Here is a 10,071-nt window from a genome sequence, read left to right as displayed (position 1 = left end):
TGGAGAACCCCCCACCCCCAGCCCCGCCGGTGCCCCTCACTCAGCCCTGTCCTCCTGGTGCCCCACAGGCCCGTGCCCCCCATCCCCCCCCTGCCCCTCACTCCCCAACCCACAGCCCTTTTTCTCCAGGGTGCCCCTAGCCCCTCACTCCTGCCCAGCAGCCCCTCTTCCCCATGCTGCCCCTGCCCATCATTCCAGCCCCCAGCCCTGCCAGTGTCCCTCACTCCCACCCCACAGCTCCCTTCTGCCAGCCGTCCCTAAACCCACAGGGGTAGTGGGGTAGACACGACTGAAGCCAGAGAAAAAAAGAAACATATGAAAAAACTGAAGTAGTTTATTACAAGTCACAAACGCAGTCCCGAGAAGCAACCGGATTCACTTCAACCAGGGGCCCTGGCTCTCTCCACTGCAGGATCTCCTGGGCCTGGGGCTTGGAGGCTTCTCTCCCAGCAGGCTGCCTTCCCCAGGGGCAGCAGGCACTACCCACCTCCCCACATGGTTCCCACATCTGGGTCCAGCCTTACAGCCAGTATCACAAAGCAACTCCGGAGGGCAGGGAGGGAAGAAGCCTGGGAGCCCAGACTCAGCCCTCCCCACCCCCTGTGGGGGCCACACACAGAAGCTCAGGGTCCTCCAGACTCCTCTTCACTGCTGGCATCAGACCTGTTGTTCCCATTCTGCTCCTGGGCCTGGAATAGGCGCCAGTATGCCCCGCGCTGTGCCAGCAGCTCCTGGTGGGTGCCCTGCTCCCACACGATGCCATCTTCCAGCACCAGGATACGGTCAGCCCTCTCCACCGCGCTGAGCCGGTGGGCGATGAGCAGCACCGAGCACCCGGCCCGTGCCCCCTTGTACACCTCCGCCTCCACCTGCCATAGCAGCAGGGTCATGGCCAGCCCCAGAAGTGGTGCTAGACCCTCGCAACCCTCCCAGCTCAGCTGGGACCCCTCATGCCCAACCCACCACCCACCCAGCCCCTCCAGTACAGATGCCCCTCATGCCTGACCCCCAAAGCCACTTCAAACCCAGTACTATGCTCCACTCCTCCCACCCCTCCAGCCCTGCTGGTTCCCCTCACTCAATCTCACATCCCCCTGCCCCCAGCCTGCCCATGCCTCTCACCCGCAGCTGGCTCTCGGTGTCCAGGGAGCTGGTGGCGTCATCCAGGATGAGCACACAGGGGTCTCGGATCAAGGCTCGGGCAATGGCCACTCCCTGCCGCTGCCCCCCGGAGACCTGGCCCCCCATCTCGCCCACGTCTGGGGCACAGAAAACAGTGAGGTCAGGGCATCTCAGGATGGGGGGGAACTGGGGCCCCAAAGCAGGACAAGGGGCAGTGGCAGGGGAGTTGTCTCAGTCCCATACCTGTGTCATAGCCATGGCTTAGCCGGGCAATGAAGGCATGGGCATTGGCACGCCGGGCAGCCGCCTCTACCTCCTGATGGCTCTGGGGCCCCAGCCCATAGGCGATGTTGTCATGCAGAGAGCGGGCGAACAGCACAGGCTTCTGACTCACTAGTGCCACCTGCAACAAGCAGGGAAGAGCGAGGGCTGAGGTGGGCAAGAAGCAGGGGCTGGGGCAAGAAGGGATGCCTCTCCAGGGTGAGCAGGAGAAACCTGGACTTGGCAGGGGTTGAACTACAGGTGCCCAACGTCAGTGGAGAATGTACAGACATTTCCTCTCCCAAGAGAAACCAGAAGTGATTTACTTCAGGTTGTTCCCAGGTTGTTTTTCTGCTGGGAGAAACACTCATGGTTTCTTGTGGGAGAGAAGTGACTGTATGAGGGAAGAGAGACAAAGTAAACAAGGGTCAACTTGACAGACAGAGCGACAGAGAGAATTGGCACAAGGCAGGGCAAGGGCATCTCAGCTATGAATACAGGGACTGTGAGACTCGCCCTCTGTAGCACCCTAGGGGACCAATCCCTACTAGGTTATCTGTTCTGTCTATCCATGTCCAGGGAATCAACATGCGGGAGACTGGTCCCAGAGGCAAGTCTGGGTATAGGAAGGTAGACGCCCTTACCTGGCGGTGCAGGTACTGGTGCTCATAGTCCCGCAGGTCCCGCCCATCCAGTAGGATGCGGCCACGCTGGGGCTCATAGAACCGTTCCAGCAGGCCCACCAGCGCACTCTTCCCAGCACCCGATGGCCCCACCAGTGCTGTCACTTCCCCAGGCCTCAGCTCCAGTGAGACACCCTGCCGGGGACCATGAAGGTGGAGGGGAGGTGGGGATCAGATAAGGACATGCCCTTTCCCAGCCCCTGGTGCCCCTCCCCACTCCCATTCACCCTCTTTCCCCCATCCCTCCATCCAAACCCCCCCATCACCCACCGTCCTCCTGGACCTCCCTCCAGGTACCTTGAGAACAGGAGTGTCATCCCGTCCGGGGTAAGAGAACCAGACATCGCACACCTGGACGTGCCCGCGTAGGTTGGGGGGCTCCAGGGTCCCAGAAGGGGTGATCTGGGGCGTTCGGTCCATGTACTCAAAGATCTTCTCAGAGGAGCCCACGGCCTTCTGCACGCTGGGGTAGACAGACAGCAGCACCTGGGAATGGGGAAGGGGGAGTCGGGGGTGAGAACTGTCCAGGGGTGTGAGGGTGATGGGGAACGTGACTGGGATAAGACAGAAGCCGTGATCTGGAGACGGGGAAAGCCTGAGGCCAGCAGAACTGAGAGGCTAGGTTTCAACTGACTCCAGGAGCCAGCAGGCATGGTGCCAGGGGAAGGCAAGCTCAGGGATAAAGGCTCCTAGTGGCGCCGGCAGCTTCTCAAGGGTACTGCAATGGGAGCCCAATGAGAAGCTGTTCCCACAAGAAGAGTATCATGATGCCCCTTTTTAAATCCTTGCATGTCCACACCTTGAACACAGTGCCCAATTCTGGACCCTGCACCTCAGAAAGGATATAGGAGAGCTCTAGAAAGTCCAGAGAAGGGCACAAGGATGATTTGTGGCATAGAGGGGCTTCCCTATGGGGAGAGACTAACAAAGCCAGGCCCGTTCTGTTTAGAAGAGAGATGCAGGAGAAGCCTTTACAAAGTAAGAAATGGTGAAGAGAAAGTCACTTGGGATTAATTATTGACTGTCTCTCCCCAGACAAGAACAAGGGGTCACAACACAAAATGAGTAGGCCATCAGTTTAAAACCAACACAAGTCAGCTCTTTTTTTCACCCAGCGTGTCATTAAAGAGTGGGACTCATGTCTACCAGATGTGGTGGAAGCTGACAGCTCAGCCAGATTCACAAAGGGATCGGACAAATCCTTGGAGGAAAGAGATATCAGTTGCTATGGAGCACAGGAGGGGCACGGCATCCAAATCAGAACGTCCTAGACACTATAAATGTTGGAGGCTGCAAGTGAGAGACGAACAGGGGGAAAAAACCCTGGTCAGACCCAGCTCATTCTCCCTTTCAGCACAGGGTGACACAGGAGACTGGACAAGAGGAACCTATGGGCTGACCCAGGACATGGCAGTTCTCATGTTCTTAAAGGCTAGAGACCCATGTGGCTGCTCAAGGGGCTTCTCAGATGCCTCAACTTCTAAGGCAAAGCCTTCGGGCTATGGGAAAATGTGCAGGTGGCCAAGGAAGCAGACCAGGAAATACCAAGAAGTTGCAGGGACAAAATCAGGAAGACAAAGATAGAGAACGAGTTGCACTTGGCGAGGGAGGACAAAGACAACCAGAGGGTCTATAAATACACTGGCCAGAAAAGGAAGTCATATGCTCCATCACCTGCTTGCGTTGCCCATCTGCTGCCTATGTTGGACAGATGGGCTGATCTCTACATATAAGAACGGACAAAGGCTATTCTGACATCAGCTCCAGAAATGCACACAAGCCTGGGGCAAACCCTTCAACCTCCCCCAATACTTCACCGCTGACCAGAGGGTATCTGTTCTCAAACAGAGAAATTGTAAAAGCCAGTTTGAATGGGAAACTGCAGAGCAAGAAGTCACCTACAGACTGGATTAGGTCTGGTTTAAACAGGGACTGTGGGTTCTTATCTTCCTGCCCTCTGCCTGACACAACTAGCTGCCTCTCTCTGCAGAAAAGCAAGGTCAAGGAGGTGGTGCCTGCCCTGGTGAACAAGATAAGCTCCCAGGTAGCAGAGCTGTTGGAACTACAAGGCTTCAACCTGCACCAAAGGAAGATAAGTCACAGTCAGACAGCTGGTGGAAATGATACAGATGTGGACAGAGAAAGGCTGAGGGGCCACAACAATGGAAGAGATGATTAGCTTTCAAGGGGTGTGAATACATTCACATTGGCAGAGCCTGAACTCCAGCCCCAGGCACCAGAGGAACTGGCAGAAGGGCTCTCACAGCCCCCCAGCAATGATATCTAGTAAGTTGTGTGAGACAAGCAAGGAGGTCCCAGGGGATGGGGAAAGGGCCAATGTATCTTAGAAGAGATGCTTGAGTGAGGGCAGGATCAGGGTTTGCAAAATACTAAATGGTGAAGAGAAGTCGATAGGGATTTATTATTGACTGTCTCTCCCCAGACAAGAATGAATGGACAGGAAATGAAACAAGCAGGCAGTAGGTTTAAAACACGCACCAGGAAGTTCTCTCTCATTCAGCTACTAAAGTGCAGAGTTCGTTTCATAGGTTGTGGTGGGAGGTGACAGGATGTGGGGGGAGCTGACAGTTCAGCCAGATTCACAAAGGGAGTGGGCACGTGCTTGGAGGAAAGGGGCATCAGTCGCTAGTGAGCATGGGAGTGATGGGCACGGTCTCTGAATCAGGACTTCCTAGACCCTAAATGCTGGAGGCTGCAAGTGAGAAAGGAACAGTCAAAAAACCCCTGGTCACACGCTGCTCACACCCCCTTCCAGAGTCCGCTCTGTGCCCCATGTGACACAGGCCTATTTGTTGCTTAAGGGACTGTGGGCCAATGCCCACTAAGAAATGTTATAAGCCTCTCTTAGTAGGGAGGCTGCTGGGTAAGCAACAGCAGGTTTCTTGGGACAAATCAAAATGTAACACGGCCAGGAGTGAGGTCAGAGGTTCAGATTAGTGCACAGGGGGAGGGAGGGGGACACCAAGCTAAGCACACCGGACAGTGCCCACTGGCCCTCAAACGAGTCCAAGGAGCCAGTGGACACTGCCCAGTGATGCTCTGCCTGGAAACATGATCAGACTAGGGACAGGAAAGTGGCCCCATAGTCCCCAGGGATCCTGACCCTTGTCCTCATGTTCTCACTGTGTCTTCCCACTTGGTGTCTGTGCAGGACATGAGAATGGGATGGTGGAAGGTGCCAACCACGAGCATGTAGAGCTGGAAGTGATGGGTGGTTTGGAAGCAGACCAGCTTGGTGTCCAAGACTGGCAGGATGGGCCCAGGGTCTGACCCAGGAAATGGAAGTTCTTATGTAGCGCCCTGCTTTGAGAAAGGCAGGACCAGGGGGACTAGAGACCAGTCAGCTTAACCTCAACACCCAGGGGGTTATGAAGCAGATCCTAAGGAAGTCCACTTGCAAGCATCTGGGGGAGGGAAGGGTGATCACAAGCAGCCAGCATGGATCTGCTAGGAACAAATCACATTAAATAAACAGGATCTCCTGCTTTGACCAAGTAGCTGGGTGGGACAGAGCATCTCCTGACTGAGTCTGCAGAGGACACAAATCTGGGAAGGATCGCAAAGATGCCAGAGGAGGGAAGCAGAAGCCAGCAGGATCCTGAGAGACTGTAGTTCTGTCTATCAGAGACATTCAGAAATACAAGACTCCGGCCCCAATCCAGCTGCTGTAACCTCACCCATCCCCTCCCCACTCCCACCTTTTGCCCTGCCCCCCAGCACTCACCTCCACGGCGATGGTGAACTGCATCTCGTAGAGGACGAAGGTGACCAGGTCCCCACTGCTGATGGCACCGGCTGTCACCAGCCGGCCCCCATAGTACAGGATGCCCACCTTCAGAGCCAGCCCCGAGAGCTGCAGGGGAGACACAGCCAGGACAGGGTTAACAGGGAGCCCCTCACATCCCACCCTACCTCTGTAGGGTTTGGGGGAAACCATCCTGATGGAGAAAGGGCAAGGGAGGCCCCAGGAATCCGATCAACCCTTCCCTGTCCCAGAACTGAACCTCCATCTCTGCCTTCCACCTCACCCATTAGCAGATCCATGATGCCCCCAATTGCCATGGACTGCCCCCCCCATTATCATGGTGCCCTTTGCCATGAGAACCCACCCCCACTCCATTGCTGTAACTCCCCATCCCTTTTTGCCATGGCATTCTTGAAACTGCTATGGCTTTGCCCCACAGCTACAACACCTCCCACCATCCCTGGCGCACACTGTCTCCATTGCCATGGGGACCCCCCCCCCAGTTGTCACAGTATCCACTCACACTGGTGGTCCAGGTGGAGAGGGCATAGGCAGCAGCTTCCTTCTGGTTCAGGTGGTAGGTGTCTTGCAGTCGGGCGGCATAGCTCCGCGCTGCTCCCTCCTCGTTGGCAAAGCTGCGCACCGTGGGCATGGCCTGAAATGTCTCCACTGCCACCTCATTGGCCCGGGCCAGTGACTCCTGCACCCGCTGCGCCAGGCTCTGCAGGGACATGGGTGTCAGGGCAGGGCAGCACCCCGGGGGTGGGGTGGATGGATGTATGGATGGAAGGATGGGTAAATGGTGACGTGGCTGGATGAGTGGGGAGGTGGGTGGGTGGATGATGCCCAGGCTGTCTCCCAGTTCTGGGAGGGAGTGGCTTACTGCTGCCCAGCCCTGGAAGCAGGAGTGGGCACTGGGCTGTGGGGGTCCCTGTTACCTGATGCAGCTTGCCGGAGAACTTGGGCACAAGGAGGATGAGGGGCAGTCCCATAGCGGTGCAGATGGCGAGGCGCAGGGACAGCCGCAGCATCAGGATGTAGAGGAAGGCGCCGCGTGCCCCGTACCACATCAGCAGGCTCAGCTTCTTGCTCAGTGCCTCACTCGCCGCCTCTGTGTCCGCTGTCACGCGTGACGTGATGTCGCCTGCAGGGGAAGGGGTCAGTGCGGGGCTGAGACCCCCACCCATAACTACCTCTTTCCTATGGCTCTGGGACACTCTTCTCTCCCTCCATCTACCCATGGGCATCTCTAGGACTTTAGAAGGGGGCTGCAGATGGCATAGTCCCTCATCACATACAACACAATGCATATTTTTCTCCAGTTAAACCTGAAGTTTACTAATATTCTAGAGGAATTAGCACTATATTGTTCCATTTAAAACCAAAGCAAAAAAATATATAAAATATATAGTGCAATGTGAATGACTGACACATTATATATAAAGTTAAAAAAATAGACAAAAATAGTAAAAAAAATTGCATGACATTAGTCCCATAGTAATTACAATTAAGTGTAAGTCTCTAATTCAGATTGAGTGTCTTGACAGTGCCTCAAATACTTTAGTGTTAGTCATTTATACACCTGAGTTAACATGACGATACATGAATGAAGGTTTTTAGCTAGAGAAAAAACAGCCTGAAGGGCTCTAAATAGAAGTGAGCAAGGGCTAACAGACAGCCACATTGCAGAAGAAAAGGCAGCTTGATCAATGGAATGTGAAGACCATTACAAAAAGGAGAGATGGTGGTTAACAACTGTGGAGTGGAGAGATTAGCAGGAATCAGGGACCTGAAAATGCGCCATGAAGTCCATTGCTGCCGCCTCTCCTGGGCAGTTGGTTTAAATTTTGAGAGGAACAGGAATCAACTAAACCAATGCACCCCTCTGGATCTGCCCCTCCATCCATCATCCATCCCCCACACCTTGCTCTAGTTTCTTCCATCCCCCCATTTCACTCCCAGCCTGCTCAGTCCTACACTCACACCCTTGACCCCGTCCCACCTGTGGCTCTGAGGTAGGAGAACATGGTGGAGGGAGATTGGTGGAAGGGACCAGATGGGGCTTGAGCCCATGTGGGGGGCAGTAGGGAGCCCTGGGGGAGGTAGGGGCCCCAGGAGGTCCCTCACCAGTGCGGTTGGTGTGGAAGAAGGCAATCTCCTGGCGCAGGACAGAGCTGAACACCTGGCCCTGGAGCCGTGTGTGGATGCGGTTCATGGTGGTGTTGTAGACACAGTCGCACAGGAACTCCGTCACAGCACTGGAGCGCAAACGGGGGTCAGTGGCATGGCGGCAGCAGTCTCTTAGCCCCAAATGCAGCTAGGGTCTGCCCTGCCCTGCCCCCGAACCCTCCCCACACCCTTAGCCTGGCACCTGAAGATGGTGATGAGGGACATGATCCAGATGGCATAACTGAAGCCCGAGGGGTCATCCTCACTCACGATCCAGTCTGTCATGCGCCCCGTGTAGTATGGGATCGCCATCTCCCCTGCAATGCAACAACTCTTGCTGCAGCAGGATGCCGGGGTTTCCGGGGCAAGAGGGGGTGGCACGGCGCAGTAGGGGCTTCCAGGGAATGGCCGGGGGTGGACTCCTGGGTTCTCCTCTCCCAGCGCTGTGCTTAGTGGGTTCTGGTGGGTTATAGGGCAGAGCGGGGCTGGATACCTGAGTTCTTTCCCAGATTTGGTGGGGGAGTAGGGTCTGATGGCCAAAAGGAGGGAGCCAGGACACCTGGGTTCTCCCCCAGCTCTGGCAGGGGAGGGGGACCTGATGGGTTGCAGAAGGTTGAGGGGGAGCCAGGACCAGGGCTGGATTAACACACAGGCAACTAGGAAGGGGCCCAGCCCAGTTTTGCTTATTTTGCACATTATAATTATTGAGTGAAAAAAGTAATACAAATATACAGTATTTCATAGGGGCCCATGTGTTTGTTTGACTATGGGCCCACTGAAAAGTTAAGCCAGTCCTGACCAGGACACCTGGACAGTCTGTATTCAGATGGTCTTAACAGTGCCTGCAGTACTTCAGTGTCAGTCATTTCTACACCTGAGTTAACATGACCATACCTGAGTGAAAGTTTTTAGCTAGAGCTAAAAACAGCCTGCAGGGCTGTAAAACAGAAGTGATGAGCAGGGCTAACAGACAGCCACACAGCAAATGAAAAGGTAGCTTGATCAATGGACCCCCCAGCCCCTCCAGGACAGTCTCCTTCTGCCTGTGTTGACTTTAGGAGTCCAAACAGTATGGATCTTTCCCAACTCTGGGAGGGGAGGGAGGTCTGGTGAGTTGGAACTGGGAGATCCTGCGTCTGGTGGACTGGCTGAGTTTGTCAGGCTACAGCAAGGGGCACTTGGCCACAGGGCTGGGCACAGGCGTGGGTGAACCAGGCAGCTGCCCAGGGCCCAGACAAAAAGAGGGCCTGAAAAAGTGTTTTTTTTCTATTGTCTAATCATTATTATCATTATCTCTGGCAAAGAGGGGGCTGACACTAAAAGTTCACCTGGAGCTACCAGGAGTCTAGGTACAGTGCTGCATAGCCAGGACCCCCAGCCCCTCCAGGACAGTCTCCTTCTGCCTGCATCATCTTTACCCCAGTCCACATGTCCGGCCCATACAGCCAGCAACCGCAGCCACGGCTCCAGGCTCTGCCCGCATCTCCTGAGCCCAAAATCAGAGTCCTGCCCTGCCGGCTCCTGCCCAGACCCCACTTGGATGGAGGACCTTGCTGTGGCCTGGATGTGAGCAGGTGCTGCAAGCCCAGAGCTGCATACAGGTGCTCATCTCTCTGCACCTGTCCCCAGACCGGGGTACAGGTGGGGGCAAGGGATGTGAAGGGCAGGGATCTTTCTCCTCCACCACAGTGTGACCCTGCGGTCACTGGCGAGGACAGGAAGAGGGGCAGGGACAGTGTCCACCCGCGCCCCGACTCACCGAGGGAGGAGAGCACGAGGAAGAGGGTGACGAGGGCGAAGCGGCGCAGGTCGGGCAGGAGGCAGCGCAGCAGGCGGAGCAGGTGGGGGCAAGGGATGTGAAGGGCAGGGATCTTTCTCCTCCACCACAGTGTGACCCTGCGGTCACTGGCGAGGACAGGAAGAGGGGCAGGGACAGTGTCCACCCGCGCCCCGACTCACCGAGGGAGGAGAGCACGAGGAAGAGGGTGACGAGGGCGAAGCGGCGCAGGTCGGGCAGGAGGCAGCGCAGCAGGCGGAGGGCGGAGGCGGCGGCGGCGGCGGGGTCCGGGG

The 10,071-nt window shown here is 56.0% G+C and overlaps 2 protein-coding genes across 2 annotated transcripts in view; both read right to left on the bottom strand.

The window, feature by feature from the left end:
• Positions 1-9,844, bottom strand: part of LOC102379723 — a 24,446-nt gene extending 14,602 nt beyond the window's left edge. Inside the window, exons 1-11 of the mRNA XM_025216602.1 lie at positions 9,761-9,844; positions 8,204-8,318; positions 7,960-8,090; positions 6,771-6,976; positions 6,356-6,553; positions 5,812-5,940; positions 2,364-2,552; positions 2,028-2,201; positions 1,366-1,525; positions 1,123-1,259; positions 633-869 (exon numbers count right to left, since the gene is read on the bottom strand). Of these exons, the coding sequence (XP_025072387.1) occupies positions 633-869; positions 1,123-1,259; positions 1,366-1,525; positions 2,028-2,201; positions 2,364-2,552; positions 5,812-5,940; positions 6,356-6,553; positions 6,771-6,976; positions 7,960-8,090; positions 8,204-8,313 (1,671 nt within the window). The 5' untranslated portion in view covers positions 8,314-8,318; positions 9,761-9,844. The remainder of the gene's footprint in view (positions 1-632; positions 870-1,122; positions 1,260-1,365; positions 1,526-2,027; positions 2,202-2,363; positions 2,553-5,811; positions 5,941-6,355; positions 6,554-6,770; positions 6,977-7,959; positions 8,091-8,203; positions 8,319-9,760) is intronic.
• Positions 1-10,071, bottom strand: part of LOC102381926 (H-2 class II histocompatibility antigen, E-S beta chain) — a 603,463-nt gene that overhangs the window by 435,004 nt on the left and 158,388 nt on the right. The gene's annotated exons all lie outside the window — the stretch shown is intronic.

This window comes from Alligator sinensis, unplaced genomic scaffold (assembly GCF_000455745.1).
Source record: "Alligator sinensis unplaced genomic scaffold, ASM45574v1 scaffold1303_1, whole genome shotgun sequence".
NCBI classification, from domain to species: domain Eukaryota; kingdom Metazoa; phylum Chordata; order Crocodylia; family Alligatoridae; genus Alligator; species Alligator sinensis.
Note: the sequence above shows the minus strand (reverse complement) of the source record. Positions and strands in the feature narration are given on the sequence as shown.